The 23,904-nt window shown below is 48.5% G+C and overlaps 1 protein-coding gene across 3 annotated transcripts; it reads right to left on the minus strand.

Moving 5' to 3' along the window:
- Positions 1 to 798: 798 nt before the first annotated feature.
- DAO (D-amino acid oxidase) lies at positions 799 to 21,971 on the minus strand. 3 transcript variants are annotated; one of them, XM_038762486.1, is made up of 12 exons: positions 21,889 to 21,913; positions 20,433 to 20,468; positions 17,393 to 17,594; positions 14,904 to 15,018; positions 12,369 to 12,445; positions 9,013 to 9,078; positions 7,151 to 7,205; positions 6,080 to 6,184; positions 4,658 to 4,740; positions 4,327 to 4,444; positions 2,680 to 2,778; positions 799 to 1,870 (listed from the first exon to the last, which is right to left on the minus strand). In XM_038762486.1, exons 3-12 carry the CDS (start codon positions 17,584 to 17,586, stop codon positions 1,739 to 1,741), a joined length of 1,044 nt encoding a protein of 347 aa, XP_038618414.1. In that variant the 5' UTR covers positions 17,587 to 17,594; positions 20,433 to 20,468; positions 21,889 to 21,913; the 3' UTR covers positions 799 to 1,738. The 3 variants fall into 3 exon arrangements, with proteins under 3 accessions (XP_038618414.1, XP_038618413.1, XP_038618412.1); XM_038762485.1 differs by lacking the exon at positions 20,433 to 20,468 and having other exon boundaries at positions 17,393 to 17,630; positions 21,889 to 21,971; XM_038762484.1 differs by lacking the exon at positions 20,433 to 20,468 and having other exon boundaries at positions 21,889 to 21,970.
- Positions 21,972 to 23,904: the final 1,933 nt, after the last annotated feature.

A 23,904-nucleotide genomic window follows, 5' to 3' on the forward strand; every position in this document is an offset into this window, starting at 1 on the left:
CTGACTCCAAAGCCTGGGCTCTTTCCAGTGAGCCACGCTGCTTCTCTAACTATTGACTATTTATGTGATTATTGTCATAGAATGTGACTGTTTATTGTTGTACTCTCCCAAGTGCTTAGTTCAGTGCTCTGCACATAGTAAGCGCTCAGTAAATCCACTTGAATGAATGAAGTGCCAAAATGTTGGCCAAAAAGGGAAGGGGACAGTTTACCCAGGAGTTCTGTGGATTATTGTCTTGGCTGAGAATGGTCCTGTTAAAGAGATCATTTAAGAGTGAGACCAGATGTTTCATCCACTGGTGGCACTGTGATGAATTGATTAATCAGTCAATCAGTAGAATTTATTGAGCACCAGCTCTGGGCAGGGCTCTGTGCCAACCGCTTGGAAGAGTACAATAGACTTGGTAGAGACAATCTTTACCCTCAAGAAGCTTACACTCTAAGGAGAGGAAGGAAGGAGTGATAGATCAATCTATCAAGCATGTTTATTGAGAGCTTACAGTGCGCAGGGCACTGTACTAAGCGCTTGAGAGAGTACAACACAATATAACAGACACATTCCCTGCCCCCCACAAACTTACAATCTAGGGGATGTGGATTGACAGGTGGTTCCGGGTGAATTTATTCTTGAACCAGATCGGAGCAGACATAACCAGGTAAGTAGAAGAGACATTGTGTAGGTCGAGACCAGCTTCCTTGTCTTTCACAAGACTCCGTTCCCTGCGAGGGCTCAGCGAAACCCATCATTCTTATTATTACTACTCCTGCTGTGTCTCACTGAAAAAAAAAAATCAATTAGTCAATCAATGGTATTTATTGAGCATGATTGAGACTCGCTGAAGAAAAATCAGTCAGTCAATCAATGGTTACAATTTAAGCCAGGAGGGTAAAGTGAATCAGACTCTGCTGATAATGCTTCTAAAAGCATCTAGGGGCCCGTTTGCTATCGTTAACTGGGGACTGAGGGACCTAAAAGAACGTTTCATTTTTATTTTTTTTAAGTTCAGACCAGAGGGAGCATTGAGGGAGTCTGTGTTCCCAATGAAACACTTCCTCCAGCGATGGGGCCTCGGAGTGCACTTCCGTCAGGGCGAGCTGATTCCAGGTTCCGGCTTCGGAAGAGCTGGCTTTTTGGGTTTCTAGTCGATGGGGGCGACGGCCCCGAATCAGCCCGAGCTGGACCCTGGCCTTGCCCATCCCAGGTCTCTGATAATTCCTGAGCGTTTCCAATCGAAGGTCACCCAGGAGACAAGTGTCAGAGCCGGGCTTAGAACCCAGGTTCTCCCAGGGACTCCCAGGGCCGTTCTCTATCCACTAGGCCACATTGGAGGGCTGCAATGAGGGAAACTGGCATGGATTATTACTTCGGGATACCCTGCTTTATATTAACGTCTGTCTCCCCCTCTAGACTGTAAGCTCATTGTGGGCAGGGAATGTGTCTGTTATATTCTGTTGCCAGTGCTTAGTACAGTGCCCTGCACCCAGTAAGCGCTCAATAAATACGACTGACTGACTCCTCACGGCAACCAGCCAAAGGGGACATTGTGGGGCAACTGGTTGGCCCCGTGTCCTGCCCTCTGCCAGAGGCAGCCCCATCAGTGGGCCTTTATCCTCAAGTCCCAGCTCCGTCCTGCGTCTTGCTTCCCAGCACCAAGAGTCACGAGGATGAAACGACTCGGGTCGGCTACTTGATTAGTTAGGATGGGTGGATTACGCTCTCCCTGGGGGTCTAGGGTCTTTCAGAGGTGGGACGGGAAGGGCCTGGTCAGCTTCTTTTCTTCGAGGATCTGCCCGAAGAGCTTGGCGGCCTCCAGAGCACAGCCCCAGTGGCTGGTCAGTCCGTAGCCCCCATGGCCGTAGTTATGGATGATCTGAAAGAGATGACAGTGCACCGTTATTCATCCGGCCGTGTTTTTTCATCATCATCATCAATCGTATTTATTGAGCGCTTACTGTGTGCAGAGCACTGTACTAAGCGCTTGGGAAGTACAAGTTGGTAACATATAGAGACAGTCCCTACCCAGCAGTGGGCTCACAGTCCAAAAGTTTTCTGAACGCTTACAGTGTGCAAAGCACTGTACTAAGCGCTTATGTAGTGTTATGGACATTTTTGCCGATGGAGAGCAGAGCGGGCAAAGGAATGAAATTCCTTAGAGGTTTAATAATAATAATAATGGCATTTATTAAACACTATGTGCAAAGCACTGTTCTAAGCGCTGGGGAGGTTACAAGGTGATCAGGTTGTCCCACGGGGGGGCTCACAGTCTTAATCCCCATTTTACAGATGAGGTAACTTGCCCAAAGTCACACAGTTGACAATTGGCGGAGCCGGGGTTTGAACCCATGACCTCTGACTCCAAAGCCTGGGCTCTTTCCGCTGAGCCACGCTGCTTCTCAGGTTTAGCAGTGTGGTCTAGTGGCTAGCGCCCGGGCCTGGGAGTCAGAAGGGCCATTCGTCTGCTGGGTGACTTTGGGCCAGTCGCTTCACTTCTCTGGGCTCCGGTGACCTTTTCTGTAAAATGGGGGTGAAGATTGTCAGCCCCAGGTGGGACAGGGACTGTGTCTAACCCGATTTGCTTTTATCCACCCCAGCATTTAGTACGGCGCTTGACACATAGTAAGCGCTTAACAAACACCACAATTATTATTATGAGCACTTCCAACTCTCTCATTGTTTTACCTCTGCCTGGAAGGGTCCATGGTCCAGCTTCTCCCTCTCCAGCCGAATTCTGGAACGTACAGGCCGGAACCCGCTCCATTCACCCACGATCTTGGCGTCCTGGAGACAGAGAACCGCTTTCAGCGAGTCATGAGTTTTTTTCTGGGGGCTGAAGCCAAGGGAGGGCAACTATCATTCATTCATTCATTCAATTGTATTTATTGAGCGCTTACTGTGTGCAAAGCACTGTACTAAGCACTTGGGAAGTACATGTTGGCAACATATAGAGACGGTCCCTACCCAACAACGGGCTCACAGTCTAGACTGGGGGAGACGGACAACAAAGCAAAACATTCATTCATTCACTCAATTGCATTTATTGAGCACTTACTGTGTGCAGAGCACTGTACAAAGCGCTTATGAAGTACATGTTGGCAACTATCAATCGCTCAATCAATGGTATTTATTGAACATGTACTGTGTGCGGAACACTTTATCTTGTATCAACCCCGGTGCTTAGAACAGTTCTTGGCACACAGTAAGCGATTAACAAATACCACAATAATTATTATTATTATTATCATCATCATTATTACTAAACGTTTGGGAGAGTATTGTTCAACAGAGCAGGAAGATATATTCCCTGCCCACAGGGAGCTTACAGTTAGGCATTGGATAAGGAAACGTCCTGATAGAAGACTTCAGGGTGGGGTGGAGAAAAGAGGCAGCACGGCCCAATGGAAGGAGCCCAGGATTGGACCTCAGGAAACAGCGGCTCTAGTCCTGACCCTTCCACTGCTTGGCTGTGTGATTTCAGGGAAGTCGCTGAACTTCTCTGGACCGCAGCTGACTCATCTGTAAAAGGGGATAAGATCCCTACTCTCCTGCATTCTTAAATTGCGATTCCCGTGTGGACAGAGACTGTGTTCTGATTGAAGGATCTTGTATCACCCCCGCATTTAACATAGTGTCTAGCATGTAGTGAGTGTTTAATAAATACTCTAATTAAAGGGTTCTCAGCTGGGCCCATCCTGTCTTTGAGAATGACGATAACGGTATTTGTTAAGCGCTTACTGTGCGCCGGTTACTGTACTGGGATCGATACAAGATAATCAGGTCGAACACCATTTCTGTCCCACATAGGGCTCGCAGTCTTCATCCCTATTTTACAGATGAGGTAACTGAGGCCCAGAGAAGTAAAGTGACCTTGATCAGATGTCTACGGTGAGGAGCTCCGCTTGCTTTCAAGGCCCTGAAGCCCATAATCCCTCTATCTAAATGTCCTCCCGAGAGAGTGACCATGGCATCCTAACTAGACAGATATTCTAGCGATAGTATTTATTTAGTGTGACGTGTCAAGTGCTGTGCTAAGCGTTCAGATAGGACACGGCCCCTGACACACCCAGACTGAGGGAGGGAGAGCAGAGGTCTTATCCCTGTTTTGCAGATGAGGCCCGGAGAGGATAAGTGACTCGCCCAAGGTCACTCAGCAGGCCAGCAGCAAAGCAGGAACTAGAACCCAGAATCCCACGCTCTATCGACTGGGCCTCGTTGCCGCCGGTCTAAAGAGACGACGGCTCTCGGTCGGGCCGATCTCCAGGAGTCCCCCTCTCCCGGGTGGCCTCCCCCAGCCCCTAGCAGCCACGGGAGAGCCTCGGCAGGCCGTACCTGCAGAGTGGGCTCCAGCTGGCAGCAGCCGTTCCAGATGGTCTGGTGGTCCTCGGGGTTGTTGACTTCGCTCCAGTTTCCCAGCTGAAAGATCCCTCCCAGGGTCACCGTCTGGCTCCTGCAACCAGGGCCGTGATGAGCGGACCCCTCGAGCGGAGCGACGGCAGAAGCCAAACCCCGGCCTCTACACGTCGGGCGGACCACAGCCCTCCCTGGCCTCAAAGCCCTCCTCGAATCACCTCTCCTCCAGGAGGCCTTCCCTGATTCATCTCTCCCCTCCCCAGCCTGCCAGCCCACCCCCTTCCCTGACCCCCGCAGTCTGGCTCCTCACCCGGGAATAATGTAGGGGGATTTATAGATCCCGGCGTCCGGATCATGCGTGATGATGAAATGTTTCAGCCAAGGGGCGAAAACCTGGAGGAACAGGAAAGGCGTTTGTCCATTGGTTGGGGGGGGGGGGCAGGGAAGAAGTCGGGGACCACCTTCTTCTGCTCCCCTTGGCCCTCCGAGTGGCTCGGCTGCAACCTAGCAGTGCTCCCTCCCCTGTCCCGCCTTTGGTGTGTGGTCCCACCGGGTTGGGCCTGGCTGTCCCTGCCCGGATCGATGGGGTGGGTTTCCATGGTGAACCTCGAGTCTGGAGCTTCCCGAGGTTGTGACTGTGAACCCTGGCCCACGATGGCCTACCCCGCCCCGCCGTGCCCACCCATGAGCCCCCTGGCCAGGCTCTCTCACTGCTCCAAGGCCCGGGGCCGGGTCTGTGTGGCTGCTGTTGGCCGCCTCCTCAGGTCACACAGGCCCTCTTATCATTGCCAAGGCAGTCACTTGGGCTTCAGCCTCAAAGACACACACATACACACACTCACACAGAGCCCCTGGGGGCAGGGGGGGGCCCACCCTGAGTGGATGGGATAGAGAAAGCATTCCACATTCCACCCTATGAGGACACACACACAATATCGAGACACAAAATGCACACAACACACAAATGCATACATGCACGGACACTGAAACACACACACACACAAGATACATGAATCAATCAGTGGTAGTTATTGAGCGCTTACCATATACAGAGCACTGTACTAAGCGCTCGGGAAAGTACAACAGAATTAGTAGATGTGTTGCATTCACAGACACAGAAATACCTCCCCCCGACATCCACACACATCCACTCAAGCCCCCAAATGCCCACAAACACACATATATACAAACACCCATAAATACACAGCCACATACACACACATACACAGACACCCAAACACATTTGAACTAATGCACACAAAATAGAGAAGCAGCGTGGCTCAGTGGAAAGAGCCCGGGCTTTGGAGTCAGAGGTCATGGGTTCAAATCCCGGCTCCGCCACCTGTCAGCTGTGTGACTTTGGGCAAGTCACTTCACTTCTCTGTGCCTCAGTTACCTCATCTGTAAAATGGGGATTAAGACTGTGAAGCCCCCCGTGGGACAACCTGATCACCTTGTAACCTCCCCGGCGCTTAGAACAGTGCTTTGCACATAGTAAGCGCTTAATAAATGCCATTTAAAAAAAAATTTAAAAAACACACGCATACACACACACACACAAACACACACCCTTCTTCCAAAGAAAGCTTAAAAGAGGAGCCCAACCAGCGAAGCATCTGGAGCGAGATTATACACTGGCCGGTTTGGTCAGCTCCTGAAGCTTTAGTGGAAATGTTTCAGGGGGCCGGCAGGCTCTGGTTCCTTTTAGGGTCCCCGCCTCAATCTCACTGACCTTGATGATCTGGCCTCGACCTGGCTGCAGTTCTCTATCAGGCTGCAACTCCCCGGCCCACACTCCCGTGCAGTTAATGATCACGTCCGCCCCAGCTCTGGCCACCTGCCAGGAACACAGCGATCAATCCATCGATAAATCAACGGTATCTCTTGAGCGCTTACTATGTGCAGAGCACTGTACCATCCAACCGAATAGCAGGCACGTCTGCCCACAGTGACCTTAGAGTCCAGAGGGGACGACGAGCAGTAATATGAAATAGGATGTGTGACCCCTGACCCCCGTCGGACAGACCCCCCTCCTCCCCGGTCCCATTTTTAGACTGTGAGCCCACTGTTGGGAAGGGACTGTCTCTATATGTTGCCAATTTGTACTTCCCAAGTGCTTAGTACAGTGCTCTGCACATAGTAAGCACTCAATAAATACGATTGATGATTATAGAGAGCCAGGAGCCACAGCCCAAGCCCGCTCCTCCTCGGATCATTTATGGATGCATTCCTGGAAAATGGTAAAGAGGAATGGACAGAAGTGGGAAACTATCAAGAGACCTCTAGGTGCATTAGCTTTACTGGATTGGAGAGTTCCAGAAGACAGCAACAGAGTACGTGGAAGAATTAAAACAGGAAGGAAAGGAAATAAAGTGAACACTCTGACACACATGATGAAAAGAAAGAATAATAAGTATAAGTATGATATTTCTAAAGAGCTCAGAATCTTGGAGCCCTTTCCCCAGGCTAGGCAAATATGTCTCCAGTTTTTGTATAGGGATTTTTTTTTTTCCACAGCTCTTTCCTGTGCATCGAATATCTCATTTACTCCTCTCAGTCTTTCAGAGGGATGGGAAGAGACGGGTATCAGATGAGTAAACTAAGCTGCAGAGGAGTTAGGTGACTTGGCCAAGGTCACACTTGATGACAAACTTCAGGCTTTTTCTATTAAGCTGTGATATTGCAACACGCCACAGGCCATCCACTCAGGGCAGACCCCAGGCCTCCGTGCCTCAGTAGACACCAGCGGGCTGGGTCAGCTTCTCCGCTGCTATCCCGGGCCTGACCCCACCCAATCCCTCACCTCTTCAAAGGACTTGATTTTCTTCAGGAAAAACTTGACTCCTCGCCGGGTTAACCTATGGGAATACAGAGTTAGTGTCGGTAGGACTGAGATTTCTGTCCTGGGGAAGTCAGTGTGGCCTAGTGGAGAGAGCATCGGCCTGGGAGCCAGAGGACCTGGGTTCTAATCCCTGCTCTTCCGATTCCTTGCTGGGAGACCTTGGGCCAGTCACTTCATTTCTACGTGTCTCAGTTTTCTCAACTGCGAAACGGGGATACCTGCGGGACATGGCCCCATGTGGGACAGGGTCTGTATCCAACATAATTAATGTGTAACTACTCTAGTTTAGAACACTGATTGACACATAGTAAGGGCTTAATAAATAGCATTGAAAAAGAGATCCCAACAGCCAGGCTTGGTCCCGGCTGGAGTTGGGTTTTGAGTTCTCTCCATCTCCGGTGGTGGTGTTAGGGGAAGGGGAGATCTCCAAGGGCTGGGTCTTGGCCAGAAGCTGAGATAATAATAATGATCATTATGGTATTTGTTAAGCCCGTACTACTGCGCTGGGCACTGTACTAAGCGTTGGGGTGGATACAAGTAGATCGGGTTGGAAACAGTCCCTGTCTACTAGCTCTATTGTTCACCTCTCTGGGCTTCAGTTATCTCATCTGAAAAATGGGGATTAAGACCGTGAGCCCCATGTGGGACATGGACTGTGCCCACCCTGCAAAGCTTATATCTACCTTAGTGCTTAGTACAGTGTCTGGCACATAGTAAATACTTAGCAAATAAGAAATAACAAGTACCATAGGTGAACACAAGACTTAATTTTCAGTGTTACCTTTCACATCCTATTTGGCAAAGAATCACCCTCATGCCAACAGACTGAAAATCTGCCACAATCTAAGTGAAACACAGGCCTTCATCTAATAATAATAATGGCATTTATTAAGCGCTTACTATGTGCAAAGCACGTTCTAAGCACTGGGGAGGTCACAAGGTGATCAGGTTGTCCCATGGGGGGCTCACAGTCTTCATCCCCATTTTACAGATGAGGTCACTGAGGCTCAGAGAAGTTAAGTGACTTGCCTAGAGTCACACAGCTGACATGTGGCGGAGCTGGGATTTGAACCCCTGACCTCTGACTCAAAAGCCCGGGCTCCTCCCACTGAGCCACACTGCTTCGCTAATGCTAAATTGAAATGGGCTAGAATTGTTCTATTCAGCTGAGCCCCAAAAGCACACTTCCAAGGAAGCAGCATGGCAAGTGGGTTAGATCTTGGGCCTGGGAATCAGAGGACCTTGAGTTCTAATCCCGGTTCCGCCACTTGTCTGCTATGTGACCTTGGGCAAATCACTTCGCTTTTTTGTGCCTCAGTTCCCGCATCTGTAAATGGGGATTAAGACTGTGAGTCCCATGTGGGACAGGGTCTGTGTCCAACCTGATTAGCTTGTACCTATTTTGGTGCTTAAAACAGTGCCTAGCACATAGTAAGTGCTTAATGAATAGTATTTTTTTTTTTTTAAAAAAAGAAGGGGCAGAAGAATGCTATAGGAGGGGATGGCAGAGCCATGGTTTCGAAACTTTGTTCTCCCTTAGAACAACTGTGACAGCACCGGGACTCAGTAGAGGGGGGAAATAGTCCAGTGGGGAAAGGCTTTGGAATGAAAATGGGCAGGCGGGATCACGCCATGGCCATTCCGCTCTCGAGAGTCTTAGGTCTCAGTCCTCGGTTGGAGCCATTAGTTTTCCCTGGGTCCCTTCCCGCCCATCTCCCCCATTCCCCCCGCCCCCGAGCTGCAAACAGTCCCAGGCTCAGACTCCCCAACAGCGTACGCCGGCCCCAAGGGGTGACAGAGAAAGAAGAGACGTGGATACTCACTGTTTGGTGAGCCAGGGCAGGTAGTTCTTCCCTTCTAGGATCAAGGCCGTGTTGAACCACCCATAGCTAGGCGAATAATAATAATTGTGGCATTTGTTAAGCGCTTACGATGTGCCGGGCACTGGACTAAGCACTGTGGTGGATACAAGCAAATCGGGTTGGACACAGTCCCTGTCTCACGTGGGGCTCGCCGTCTCAATCAATCAATCAATCGTATTTATTGAGCACTTACTGTGTGCAGACCACTGTACTAAGTGCTTGGGAAGTACAAGTTGGCAACATATAGAGACAGTCCCTACCCAACAGTGGGCTCACAGTCTAGAAGGGGGAGACAGAGAACAAAACCAAACACATTAACAAAATAAAATAAATAGAATAGATATGTACAAGTAAAATAAATAAATAGAGTAATAAATATGTACAAACATATATACATATATACAGGTGCTGTGGGGAAGGGAAGGAGGTAAGACGTGGGGGGATGGAGGGGGGGCGAGGGGGAGAGGAAGGAGGGGGCTCAGTCTGGGAAGGCCTCTGGGAAGGTGTGATGGCGGGCGGGTCAAACCCCATTTTAAAGATGAGATAACAGGCCCCAGAGAAGTGAAGTGACTTGGCCACAGTCACACAAAGGACGAGTGGCTGAGCCAGGATTAGAACCCACGACGTTCCGACTCCCAGGCCTGGCTAGAGGCCACTATCCATGCTGCTTCTCCAAGAATGGGAGAGCAGCATTAGACCGTCTGTCTGCTAGGCCCAAAACCAGGTCTCTCTGTCTGCGGTGCTTGGGGGTTGTGTACCAAGCCTGTCATTGTGTCCATTTCTTCCACTAGACGGAAAGCTTCTGGAGAGCAGGGATCATGTCTACTACTTCTGTTGTTCTCTCCCAAGGGCTCGGTACAGTGCTCTGACCTCAGTAGGCATTCAATATCAATCCATCGATCGATCGATTGTTTTTATTGAGCGCTTGCTGTGCGCAGAGCACTTGGGGGGGTATGACATAACAGACTGGTAGACACATTCCCCGCCATAACGAGCTTACAGTCTAGAGGGGGAGACAGAGATTAATATAAATAAATAAATTATGGATGGGGACATAAGTGCTTTGAGTCTGAAGGAGGGGTGAATTAAGGGAGCATGTATGGCCTTGGGCAAGTCATTTCACTTCTCTGTGCCTCTGTTATCTCATCTATAAAATGGAGTTTAAAACTGTGAGCCCTATTTGGAACAGGGACTGTGTCCAACCTGATTATTTTGTATCTACCCCAGCTCTTAGAACAGTGACAGGCACATAGTGAGCATTTAACAAATGCCATTAAAAAAATAAAATTAGGGAGCACTTTCTCCTCTGTTTTCCTTCCCGCCAGAAATTGGGAAAGATTCTTCTGACAATCTTGCTGGGGGTGTAACAACTGCACTTATCACCTCAAAAACCAGCTGTTGGGGGAGGTGGTGGGAATAATAATAAGAAGAAGAAGACTTCTGTAAACTCATTGTGGGCAGGAAACATGTCTACCGATTCTGTTGTATTTTACTCTCCCAAGTGCTTAGTACAGTGCTTAGAATACATTAAACACTTAATAAAGGCCATTGATTGGTGTTTGTTAAGTACTGACTATGTGCCTAATACTGTGGTAGATGTAAGATAGTCAGGCCAGACCTGGTCCCTGTCCCACAAGGGCTAAAGGGGAGGGAGAACAGGTTTGGGATCCCCATTTTACAATTGAGGAAACTGAGGCCCAGAGAAGTGAAATGGCTTGCCCAAGGCAAGGATAGTGACGGAGCTGGAATTAGAACCCAGGACCTCTGGCTCCCAAGATGAGCTCTTTCCAATGGGCCAGGGGTGCTCTGAAAGTTTTGCTGGGGTGGATAATTTTAGGTACAAATCCCTAAATGTAAAGTTGCAGGAGCCCAAGAAACACAGTCCAGTCCAGTCCAGTCAGTCCAGTTCAGTAGAATATTCATTCATTCATTCAATCATATTTATTAAGCACTTACTGTGTGCAGAGCACTGTACTAAGCACTTGGGAAGTACAAGTCGGCAACATACAGAGATGGTCCCTACCCAACAACAGGCTCACAGTCTAGAAGGGGGAGACAGATAACAAAACAAAACATGTAGACAGGTGTCAAAATCATCAGAACAAATAGAATTAAAGCTATATGCACATCATTAACAAAACAGAATAGTAAATATGTACTATGTATATATATGTAATGTGTAATATGTACTATATGTAAATATGTACTATGTAGTATGGTAATAGTATTGATTAAGCACTTACTGTGTGCAGAGCATTCTACTAAACTCTGGAAGAGAATACACAGATGGGAATTAGACTCAGTCCCCATCCTGTGGGGAACTTGCTGTGTGCAGGAATGTGTCTGTTGTTAGATTGTACTCTCCCAAGCGCTTATTACAGTGCTTTGCCTACAGTAAGCACTCAATAAATATGATTGAATGAATAAATGAATGAACTCACAATCTAAGATTTTTAGTGGAGTCTGGGAGTTACAGTAACATCACACTGAAGCTGACTAAAGCCCCTCAAGACTGTAAGTTTGTTGAGGGCAGGGAATGTATCTACCAACACTGCTGTATTCTCCCAAGCACTTAGTACAGTGCTCTGCACACAGTAAGTGATTGATTGATTTCCTAACTCTTAGTTTCTGTCCTGATTCTACCTGATCCAATTTATGTTAGAGCAGAACAGACTACTGTACAGGAAAGAACTTTTTTTTTTTTTAGGAATTTGTTAAGAGCTTACTATGTGCCAGGCGCTGTAGTAACTGCTGGGGTAGATACAAGCTAATTGGATTGGACACAATCCCTGTCCCACATAGGGTTTACAGTCTTAAATCCCCATTTGAAGATGAGGTAACTAAGGCACAGAGAAATGAAGTGATTTGTCCAAGGTCAAATGGCAAGCAAGTGGCAGTGCCAGGGTTTGAACCAAGGTCCTCTGACTCCCAAGCTCGTTCTCTTTCTACTAAGTCACACTGCTTCTCTTTCCCTGATTCTTCCAATGCTTCCCTCAAGCCATATGAGAGGCCTTCCCTGACTAAGCTCCCATTTCCTCTTCTCCCACTCATTTCTGCATCACCCTTTCACTTGGATTTGCTCCCTTTATTCAATCTTCCATCAGCCCCCCAGAACTTAAGCCCATATTTATAATTTATCGATATTAATGTCTCTCTCCCCCTCTAGACCCTAAGCTCGTTGTGGGCAGGGATCGTGTCTCCCAAGTCAGTTATACTGTTCACTCCCAAGGGCTAAGCACTGTGCTCTGCCCACCGTAAGTGCTCAATAAATGCTACTGGTGTAAAAAGAAGATGTGTTGTAACGGAACGGGGCTCACCTGTATCCCGGGAACAGCTCAAGTTCTTTAGGCGTCAGGTTCCGAAATCCCAGAACAGCATCCTTCCAAGAGGGATCCTACGGAGGGGGTAGGCATCGATTTGGGGCTCCTTGGTGGTCAGACCCAAGACCTTCCGTTTGGGATCGATCACTCAATCAATCGGTGGTATTTATTGAGTTCTTAGTGTGTACAGAGCGCTGTACTAAGTGCTTGGAAGAGTATAATACAGTGGAGTTAGGAGACACGTTCACTGCCCGTAATGAGAAGGGCTCCAGAAGAATAGGAGGCAGAGTTTTCCACAAAGGAGAATTCATGCCACTCTTATATTTTAGTCAGTGGAATCAGCTGCTAACAATAGAGTGATATTACCCAAAGGGATAATGATAATAATAAAATAACAATGATAATAATAATAGTGGCATTTGTTAGGCACTTACTATGTGCCAAGCACCATTCTAAAGTCGAGGATAGATACATCATCAGGTCCCACGTCGGGGTTAGGGTCTAAGAAGGAGAGAGAACAGGAATTGAATCCCATTTTGCTGAAGAGGGAACTGAGGCCCAGAGAAGTGAAGTGATTCACCCAAGGTCACTCAGCAGGTAAGTGGCAGAGCCAGGGTTAGAAACCAGGTCCTCTAACGCCCAGGCCCGGGCTGTTTCAGCTAGGCCACGCTGCTTCCCATCTATGCTTTTATCTTATTAAATCGCTCCCGTTTAGAAGGATAAACCGAGGCCCAGCTCACCAAGCAGATTGGCGTTCCACAGAGGCTGATGTGGGTCAGAGTGGAGATTGGGGATGAGGCTAGGTTGGACCAACTACCCGGCCAAGATGATCAAATCAGGTCATCTAATCACATTCTGAGAACCGGGGAGATTCCGAACCTCATCTCCATTTTACAGGTGAGAAACAGAGGCCCAGGGAGGTTAAGCGACTTGCCCAGAGTCACACAGCAGGCCAGTGGCAGAGCAGGGATTAGAACTCGGGTCTTCTGACTGCCAGGGCTGGGCTTCTTTCACTAGGCCAGGCTGCCTTTGGCCCGAAGAAGAAGAGTCCAGAATAGGAGCTGGGTAACCTGGTAAACTCCCTGTGGTCAGGGAATGAGTCTGTTATATTGTTCTATTGTACTCTCCTAAGCACTAAGTACAGTGCTCTGCATACAGTAAGTGCTCAATAATCACCATTGACAGACTGAGTGACATCAGCTCCTTGTCCTAACTGCTTTGGAAGAAGCTCATCCATGGGCAGAAAAGCTGAATTGGGAAGCAGTGTGGCCTAGGGGAAAGAGCACAGGAGACAGAGGTCAAGGGTTCCAGTTCTGCCTCCACCACTTGTCCGCTGTGTGACTTTGGGCAAGCCACTTCACTTCTTTGTGCCTCAGTTACCTCATCTGTAAAATGGGGATTAAGACTGTGAGGTCCATGTGGGACAGCCTGCTTACCTTGTAGCTACCCCAGCGCTTAGAATAGTGCTTGGCACATGGTAAGCGTTTAACAAACACCATAATAATAATTAATAATCATCATGGCTGTTATTAAGCATATACTATGTGCCAAAGTACTATGCTAAATGCTAGGGACCTCTCTCTGCCTTGGAAATACACAGTGGTACTTTTAAAATTATATTTATGGTACTTGTTAAGTGTTTCCTATGTGGCAGTTGCTGTTTTAAGGACTTGGCTAGATACAAGTAAAGCAAGTCAGACAGTCCCATCTGTAAAATGAGAATTTGATACCTGTTCACCACCTTACCTAGACTGTGAGCTTCATGTGGGACAGAGACTGTGTCCAACCTGATTATCTTGTATCTACCTCAGTGCTTAGTACAACGCTTGGCACATAGTAAGCGCTTAACAAATTCCATTTTTTATTATCAGTAATAATATAATAATAATTATTACTAATATACTGGGGGATACATTTTCCCCTATCAATCAATCAATCATCGGTATTTATTGAGTACTTTCTGTGTGCCAAGCGCAGTACTAAGTTCTTGGAAGAGTAGAGTTCAACAGAGTTGGTAGACATGTTCCCTGCCCACAAAGAACTTACAGTCTAGATGGGGAGACAGACATCAATAGAAAGAAATAAATTATTGATATGGAGATAAGTACCATGGGGTTGAGGGTGAGGGGAATATCAGGTCCTAAAAAGGTACAGATCTAAGGGTAATAAGCGATGCAGAAGGGAGAGGGAGTAGGGGAAATTAGGACAATCGGAGAAGACTCATCGTGGGCAGGGAATGTGTCTGTTTATTGTTATATTGAACTCTCCCAAGGACTTAGTACAGTGCTCTGCACATAGTAAGCACTCAATAATTTCGACTGAATGAATGAATGGAAAGCCTCTAATTCCTACTTCCCCCACTTTCTCCAACTTTCCCCCCAAATTTCTCCTTGCTCTGTAGGAAAAGGCACCTCTTCACACCATAGCCAACAATTCCAGTGGGAAGAAGCCTCCTCTCAGCGCACCCCCCAACACGACTCTCCCTATTCCTGTGGTCCCATCAGCCACTCCCTAGATTCCTCCTTTACTCACCGGGACAGGGTCCGAGAACAGATTGTAGCCGGAGAGAAGGAAGAGGCCCATTTTCTCCGCCTCCGGGGATGAGAGGTGGCTCAGAAGGTAATCGAACGTCTGTCTGTTCCAGGCCCTGCAATGCCATGATGGAAAACCTACTTTGCCACCTTTCTCTGCCTCTGCCTCGACTGGCTGCTTCCCCTTCCAGTGGGCATTGGGGAAGCTTTGTTCTCAGGCTCTCGAGATCCAGGGCGCTTTCTTTAGACTGTGAGCTCGTTGTGGGCAGGAATGTGCGTCCTTGTTATATTGTATTCTCCCAAGCTCTTAGCACGGTGTTTTGCACACAGGAAGCACTCAGTAAATACGACTGAATGAATTAATTCCCTCCTCAAATCCGACAATGACTCTCCCAACCCTTCAAAGCCTTATTGAAAGCACATCTCCTCCAAGAGGTCTTCTCTGACTAAGCCCTGCTTTCCTCTTCTCCCATTCCCTTCTGTGTCGCCCTGACTTGCTCCCTTTCTTCATTCCCCCCACCAGACCCACAGCATCTATGCCCATATCTGTAATTCATTTATTTCGATTAATTTCTTACCTCCCCCTTTAGACTGTATATTCATTGTAAGGAGGGAATTTATCTGTTGCATTGCTATATTTTACTCTCCTATGCTTTGCACACAGTAAGCTCTCAATAAATAAGATGGAATGAATTCAGCTACCTTTTAGCCCCTTGCCCCTGAGTCAGGCTTTGCAACATTCCCTGGCCCACTGCTGCCTGGACCTCCAGGGGTCTTAGCCTGACCCCCTCACCCCCGCCAGATTTTGGGGCCAAGGAGATGCTTGACTTGCCCTCAGCTCCAGCGAGAGATACGACACACATCATGAACCCCTTAAGGGCCTGGGACAGGATCCAATCGTCTTTTTCTTTCCCCGCACTTACTACGCTGCTCAGCACAAAGTAAGCGCTCAGTAGATGGGAAACAGCATGGCCTAGCGGAAACTGCCCGGGCCTGGGCGTCAGAGGACCTGGATTCTAATTCTGGCTCTGCCACTTACCTGCTGAGTGACCTTGGGTGAATCACTTCACTTCTCTGGGCCTCAGTTCCCTCACCTGCAAAATGGGATTCAATTCCTGTTCTCTCTCCTACTTAGACCGTGACCCCCAACATGGGACCTGATGATGTATCTATCCTCGTCTTTAGAATGGTGCTTGGCACATAGGAAGTGCCTAACAAATGCCACTATTATTATTATCATTATTATCCCTTTAGGTAATATCACTCTATTGTTAGCAGATGATTCCAAGGCAGAGGCCACAGAGCTGGGCTGGGAACTGTCACAAGAATGGAAATCAGCTATCAGTCAATTAATCGTGCACAAAGCATTGTAGTAATAATGATAATAACACTAATAATAGTGGTATTTGTCCAGGCACTGGACTAAGTGCTCTATGGCGGAGCCAGGAATGGAATCCGTGACCCTCTGACTCCCAAGGCCAAGTACTATCCACTATGTCCTGAGCGCTTATTGTGGACAAAGCACTGAACTAAGCTCTGCTATTCAGAGTCTGGGCCCTTGGACAGAAATAACCGAGAGGACCGTGAGTTGACTGAGCTACTTTTTTTATGGTATTTACTAAGCACCTATTACGTGCCAGGTACTGTACTAAGCGCTGGGGTAGTTTCCCCCTTCTAGACTGTGAACCCGTTGTTGGGTAGGGACCGCTTCTATATGTTGCCGACTTGTACTTCCCAAGCGCTCTGCACACAGTAAGCGCTCAATAAATACGACTGAATAAATGAATGAATGAATACAAGCTAATCAGGTTGGACACAGCCCTTGTCCGATATGGGGCTCACAGTCATAATCCCCATTTTTACAGATGAAGCAACTGGGGCTCAGAGAAGTGAAGTGACTTGCCCAAAGTCACACAGCAGATGAGTGGCGGAGCCGGGATGAGAACGCAAATCCTTCTGATTCTCAGATCCGGACTCTTTCCACTAGGCCATAGTACTTTTCCTTGTGGGCAGGGAATGTGCCCTGTGCACGTGAGTCACTATCCCAAGTGCTTAGCCCAAAGCACTGCACTCTTTAGGTGCTCAGTAAATACCATTACCGCTGCGGTGGATCTGTGTCCTGTTAGAACACCAGATCCGGGGAGCGCCCAGTGAATCATCATCATCATCAATCGTATTTATTGAGCGCTTACTATGTGCAGAGCACCGTACTAAGCGCTTGGGAAATACAAATTGGCAACACATAGAGACAGTCCCTACCCAACAGTGGGCTCACAGTCTAAAAGGTGAATACGGCTGACCGCCCAGCCCGCTGCTGTTTATGGTTCATATCGTCCTCTCCCAAGCACTCAGTACAGTGCTCTGCATACGGTAAGCGCTCAATAAATACGATTGACTGAGTGACTGAGCCTCTGTGGCTCTCAGGGGGCCCAGGGGGAGAGGGGACCCCATCCATAGCACCCCCAGGACGGACGCGGGTCGCTTCCTTACGTCTCCTGCGCGTTGCCGTGGTCGTAGGGGTAAGGCTGCCACAGGCCCGCCGCCCCGTCGCTGGTGGTCAGGGGGGTGAAGCGGTCCGCATAGACCTCGATCTGCAGAGCCGGCACGGAGGCGTGGAAGCGTTGGTGGACGGCCAGAGCGGCGGACAGCCCGATGACCCCGGCCCCGATCACGGCCACGCGCATCTCGACAGCTGCGGAGGGAGACGGGGAGATCAGTGTCTTGTGGCCTAGTGGAAAGAGCACAGGCTTGGGAACCAGAGGACATGGGTTCTTATCCCTGCTCCGCCACTTGTCTGCTGTGTGACCTTGGGCAAGCCACTTTACTTTCCCCTTTTAGACTGTGAGCCCACTGTTGGGTAGGGACTGTCTCTATATGTTGCCAATTTGTACTTCCCAAGCGCTTAGTACAGTGCTCTGCACATAGTAAGCGCTCAATAAATACGATTGATGATGATGATGAGGTCGGCGAAGGGAAGGGGAAATCCAATCAGTCAACAGCGAGGGGTTGGCGGGGGCCGCGGGTGAGATCGTCGGCTCCGGGGGCCTGGCGCCCGCCTGCTAAGGAGACGAGGGGGACGGTGACCATGGGAGGGAAGGAAAGGAAGCAGACCCTCTGAGGAAAAAGCCGTGCTGCCTAGTGGATAAAGCCTGGGAGTCAGAAGGACCTGGGTTCTAATCCTCACTCTGCCACTTTTCATTCAGTCGTATTTATTGAGCGCTTACTGTGTGCACAGCACTGTACTAAGCGCTTGGAAAGTAGAAGCTGGCAACATATAGAGAAGCAGTGTGGCTCAGTGGAAAGAGCATGGGCTTTGGAGTCAGAGGTCGTGGGTTCGAATCCCGGCTCCACCACATGTCTGCTTTGTGAACTTAGGCAAGTCACTTAACTTCTCTGAGACTCAGTTCCCACATCTGTAAAATGGTGATTAAGACTGTGAGCCCCCCGTGGGACAACCTGATCACCTTGTATCCCCCCAGCGCTTAGAACAGTGCTTTGCACACAGTAAGCGCTTAACAAATGCCATCATTATTATTATTATTATATAGAGACGGTCCCTACCCAACAACGGGCTCACAGTCTAGAAGACTGCCACTTGTCTGTTGGATATCCTTGGACAAGTCACTTCACTTCTCTGGGCCTCGGTTCCCTCATCTGTAAAATGGGGATTGAGACTGTGAGCCCCATGTGGGACAGGGACTGTGTCCAACCTAATCAGCTTGAATCTACCCCAGTGCTTAGAACAGTACCTGGCACTTAGTAAGCACTTAAATACCATTGAAAAAAAAGACAACAACAACTCTGTTGTATTATCCTCTCCCAGTTGCTTAGTAAAGTGCTCTGCACACAGTAAGCGCTCAGTAAGTACCATTGATTGATACTTAGATACTCACTTTAAGTGTCGTCTCTGCCGCTCTTTCTCCAGATGAAAGGAGAAAATGCGGACAGTTGAAACAACTGAAGCGGGAAAATCAAGTGCTCAAAAAATGCCATTGATGGTGATGATGAAGATGATGATAGTAGCAGTGGCAGCAGCAGTAGGAGTAGAGGTAGTAGTAGCAGGAGCATTTATTGAGCACCCAGCTGGTGCAGTGCACTCTATTAGGTGCTTCCAAAATACAGAATAATCAAGTGGAGTCGTTCGCCGCCCTCAGCGATGTTACATTTTAACACAGAAACAGAAATAGGGCAGGGAACTTTTCTGCCAACTGTGTGGGAGTGTACAGTCCCAAGAGGTTAGTACAGTGCTCTGCAGAAAGTTAGCACTCCATTCATTCATTCATTTATTCAATTGGATTTATTGAGTGCTTACTGTATGCAAAACACTGTATTTAACGCTTGGGAGAGTACAATATAACAATAAACAGACACATTCTCTGCCCACACAAGCTTACAGTCAATAATAATTAATAATTATTATTATGGTGTTTGTTACAGGCTTACTTTGTGCCCGGCACTGTACTAAACACTGGGGTGGATACAAGCAAAGCTGATTGGACACAGTCCCTGTCCCATGTGGGGCTCACGGTCTCAATCCCCATTTTACAGATGAGGTAACTGAGGCACAGAGAAGTGAAGTGTCTTGCCCAAGGTCACACAACAGAGAAGAGGAGTAGAACCCATGAATTTCTGACTCCTAGGCCCAAGCTCTATCCACTAGGCTTTGCTGCTTCCCACTGATTGAACACCATTAATTGATGGCAATATTTATTGAATGCCCCCTGGGTGCAGGGCAATCTACCAGGCACTTGGAAAGTACAGAATAATGATGTGAAATGTTTTCGGTCCACAAGGAGCTTCCACTCAAACTGGGGAGATAGACATTAAAATATTTACAACTAGAATGTTCCAGATAAATAAATATTTTTACATATATATGTATGTATAAACGTATGTATGTATTTTTGTATGTGTCTGCTCAATTTCTCTCTATATATGCTGAGGAGCGTGTAATGAAATTCATAAACTCCTTGTCTCGCTCTGAAGTCCCCTGTTTGTGCTGCAGGAAGACCATCCAGAAACGAAAGCTGAATTCTAACAGCGGAGCTCTCTGAGCCGGGAAATATCCAAATTCAACTTTCACTCCTCTTTTCTCCAAACTCTCCTCCCATGACCTGAAGATCCTGGCATCTTCGGGGGTGGTCCTTCTGAATGACTGTTCTATGGCAGGACATTCTCAAATTGGCCTTCAGAAAATCAAAGGGAAAAGTACTAAGCTGTTGGCCAAGAACACTGGAAACATTGGAAACATCAAAGATTTCCACGGCCAAGAGGGGACTGGAAAAAACAAATGCAGGAAGCATCTTATTGTACTTTTTTATGGTATTTGTTAAGCACTTACTCTGTGCCAGGCACTGTACTAAGTGCTGGTAGATAATACTAATTGTGGATCAGACCTTTGTCTGCCCTGTGACCTTGGGCAAGTCCCTTCACTTTTCTGTGCCTCAGGTACCTCTCTGTAAAATGGGGATTAAGACTGTGAGCTCCATGTGGGACATGGGCTGTGTCCAACTTATTAGGTTGTACTCATCCAAGTGCTCGGTACAGTCCCGGTATATTGTCAGCACTTAAAAAAAAAACACAAAAAGAAATAAAAGAACAGAGCCCTGATGTTCAGGTTAGGGGAAAGGTCTTAATCCCCATTTTACAGGTGAAAGAACTGCGGCCCAGAGAATAATAATTATGGTATTTGTTAAGCGTTGCCTATGTGCCAGGCACTGTAGTAAGCGCTGGAGTGGATACAAGCAAATCGGGTTGGACACAGTCCCCGTCCCACTTAGGGATCACAGTCTTAATCCCCATTTTACAGATGAGGTAAATGAGGCCCAGAGAAGTGAAGTGACTTGGCCAAGGTCACACAGCAGACAAGTGGCAGAGCCAGGATTAGGGTCCAGGACCTTCTGACTCCCACCAAGTGACTCGCCTAAAGTCACCTAGCAGATAAGTGGCGGAGTCAGGATTAGAACCTAGGTCCTTCTGACTCCCAGTCCTGAGCTCTTTTCACTAGGCCGCTTCTCTAAGTAGGCATGGAATCCAGAATGAAAAACCAAACCGGGCCCTGACGACCAAGAGGAAACCATCGCACACCTCAGGTTGTGAGGCGAACACTGTTGCCTGACCAGAGATCGAGACGATGCCAAGGTCCCTGGACCGGTGCACTCTGAGCTCTCTGTGAGATGTTTGACAGAATTGTCTTTCACCTTCGCGACTTTGGGGGTCGTCTTTGCTTTGGGCCCGTGAGGGCCTTGGTGGTGTGAGGACACTGGGGAAAGTCTTTATTCTGGGAGCCCTAACCGCACTGCTGTCCGATCTCCTGAAAAGTCACGCAATCTAATGGAAAGAGCACTGAACTGGGAACCAAGGAAGCTGGGTTCAAATTCCGGCTCTGCCACTTTTTTTTTATGGTACCTGTTAAGCGCTTATTATGTGCCAAGCACTATTCCAAGCCCTGGTTGATGGGGTTGGACACAGTCCCTGCCCCACATGGGGCTCAATCTTAATCCCCATCTTACAGTTGAGGTAACTGAGGCTCAGAGAAGTGAAGCGACTTTCCCAAAGCCAGAGGACCTGAGCTCTAAATCCCGCTCTGCCAAGCCCTGGTAGATGGGGTTGGACACCGTCCCTGTCCCACATGGGGCTCAATCTTAATCCCCATCTTACAGTTGAGGTAACTGAGGCCCAGAGAAGTGAAGCGACTTTCCCAAAGCCAGAGGACATGAGCTCTAAATCCCGCTCTGCCACTTGCCCGCTGTGCGACCTCGGGAAAGTCACTTCGCTTCTCCGGGCCTCCTTTATCCTCATCTGCGAAATGGGGTTGCGATACCTGCCCTCCCTCCTAGACTGCAGGCCAGGGACTGGGTCTAACCTAACTACCTGGCGTCTACCCCAGTGCTTAGGATGGCAGTTGGCACATTGCAAGCGCTTAACCGACACCACACCCGGAGAAAATTGGTCGAACCTAAGCGGAGCAAATCACCACCACTCACCTGGACTTCCCGGATAAAAACAGTTCGAGTTGTGCCCCAAAAGCCAGCTTCCTTCCAGCCCAGGTGAGTTCCAGGATTCGGGACGAGGTCGCCGCAGACTGCTTTGCTCTCCTCTCTGGGGTGCGGAGTGTGTGGACAAAGTCTCCCAGTGACCAGAGTGAACCGTCCGGTCAAAGTCAGCCTCTGAGCTCCGGGGTGGAGATTAGCTCTTTCTCCTAACTGCGTAGTGGTTTTGGAACCCAGCCCAGCCCCGGAGATCTCCCTCCCTCTCTCTCTCTCTCTCTCTCTTGCTCCCCGGAAAAGCCACATGAACTCTGGCTCAAGAGGAGCCAATTGGCAGTGACTGGCCAGCCGGCCACCCGCGATCCGCCGCCCCGGGCTCTGCCCGCCTGCCTCCGCAGGTAGGAGGGCATGGTCTCTGTGGGCTGAAGGTTTTGTGGCCAACCGGGCAGCGTGAGCTAAAGGGAAGAGCACGGGACTGGGGTCAAAAGAATGCCGCACCCCTGGCCGATGTGATCCCGGGCAAGTCGCCGAACCCCTCTAGGCCTCGGTTTCCACATCGGCAAAATGGGTACAAGTCACCCGTGCTCCCTCCCTCTTAAACTGGGAGCCCCTGAGTGGGATTACCTAGTATCCTACTGCAGAACTGAGCCTATAGTAAGATCTTAAAAACTATTATTACTATAATAATAATAACATGAGGAGCAGCATGGCCTAGTGGATAGAGCACCGGCCTGGGTGACAGAAGGATCTGTGTTAATAATCATCATCATCATCAATCGTATTTATTGAGAGCTTACTATGTGCAGAGCACTGTACTAAGCGCTTGGGAAGTACAAATTGGCAACATATAGAGACAGTCCCTACCCAGCAGTGGGCTCACAGTCTAAAAGGCTAATAATAACAATTACGGTAATCGTTGAGCGTTTACTATGTGTCGAGCGCTGTTCTAAGCGCTGATACAAGTTAATCGGGTTGGACACAGTCCCAGTTCCACACTGGGCTCACAGTCTTAAAAGGCGTTTTGCAGATGAGGTCACTGAGGTCCAGAGAAGTGAAGTGACTTGGCCAAGGTCACCAGGCAGGTAAGTGGCAGAGCCGGGATTAGAAACAAGTCCTTCCGACTCCCAGGCTTGGGCTCTATCTATCCACTAGACCACCCTGCTTCTCACTTGTTGCTGGGGTTTGTTGGACGCTGGGCATACATCAATGGCGAGGGGGAAGGAATCTAATGCAGTCAAGTGCAACTCCCGCCACGATGGCGGTGGAATTGCAATGCGTGATGCCCACAATTATTGATTCATTTTATTGAGAGAGGCAGCATGGCCTACTGGCTAGAGCTGGGGCCAGTGAGTCAGAAGGGCATGGGTTCAAATCCCGGCACCGCCACTCGTCTGCTGCGTGACCTTGGGCAAATCGCCTCATTTCTCTGGGCCTCAGTTCCCTCATCTGGGGGATTAAGACTGTGAGCTCCGTGTGGGACAGGGACTGTGTCCAACCCAATTATCTTGTATCTACCCCAATACTTAGACCAGTGCCTGACACGTAGTAAGAGCTTAACAATAACATTATTATTATTATTATTAGAGCATCTGCATATATGTGTTCATCTTGAGAGGCTGCCTTTCAGCCCACTGGTTTCTCAGAAGCCCCAAACTGTGAGGCAAGCAGATAGCCCCAGCCTAAATGGGCCACTGCCTGGACCATTTTTATCACATTATTACATTTATTATAAAGAAGCAGCATGGTCTAGTGGAAAGGGCACAGCCCTGAGAGTCAGAGGACCTGTGTTCTAATGCTGACTCCGCTACGTGTCTGCTGGGTGACCTTAGGCAAATCACTTAACTTCTTTTCTCTGCATAAGTTACCTCATCTGTCAAATGGGGATTGAGGCTATGAGCCCCACATGGGACAGGGATTGTGTCCAACCTGATTTGCTTGTATTCCCCCTAGCACATCGTACAATGCTTAGCATATAATAAGCACTTAACAAATACTACAATTATTATTATTATT

Source organism: Tachyglossus aculeatus, chromosome 21, assembly GCF_015852505.1.
Source record: "Tachyglossus aculeatus isolate mTacAcu1 chromosome 21, mTacAcu1.pri, whole genome shotgun sequence".
Taxonomy (NCBI): domain Eukaryota; kingdom Metazoa; phylum Chordata; class Mammalia; order Monotremata; family Tachyglossidae; genus Tachyglossus; species Tachyglossus aculeatus.

Bases quoted from the DNA above. Each gene is read 5' to 3' on its own strand.
- DAO (XM_038762485.1), bottom strand. From the start codon at position 17,586: ATGCGCGTGGCCGTGATCGGGGCCGGGGTCATCGGGCTGTCCGCCGCT. The intron at 4,741-6,079 runs GTCAGTGAGATT...CTGTTCCTCCAG, and splicing joins GTCGAGGCCAGATCATCAAG to GTTTTCGCCCCTTGGCTGAA. The intron at 4,445-4,657 runs GTGAGGAGCCAG...CCCTGGTTGCAG, and splicing joins TCCCCCTACATTATTCCCGG to GAGCCAGACGGTGACCCTGG.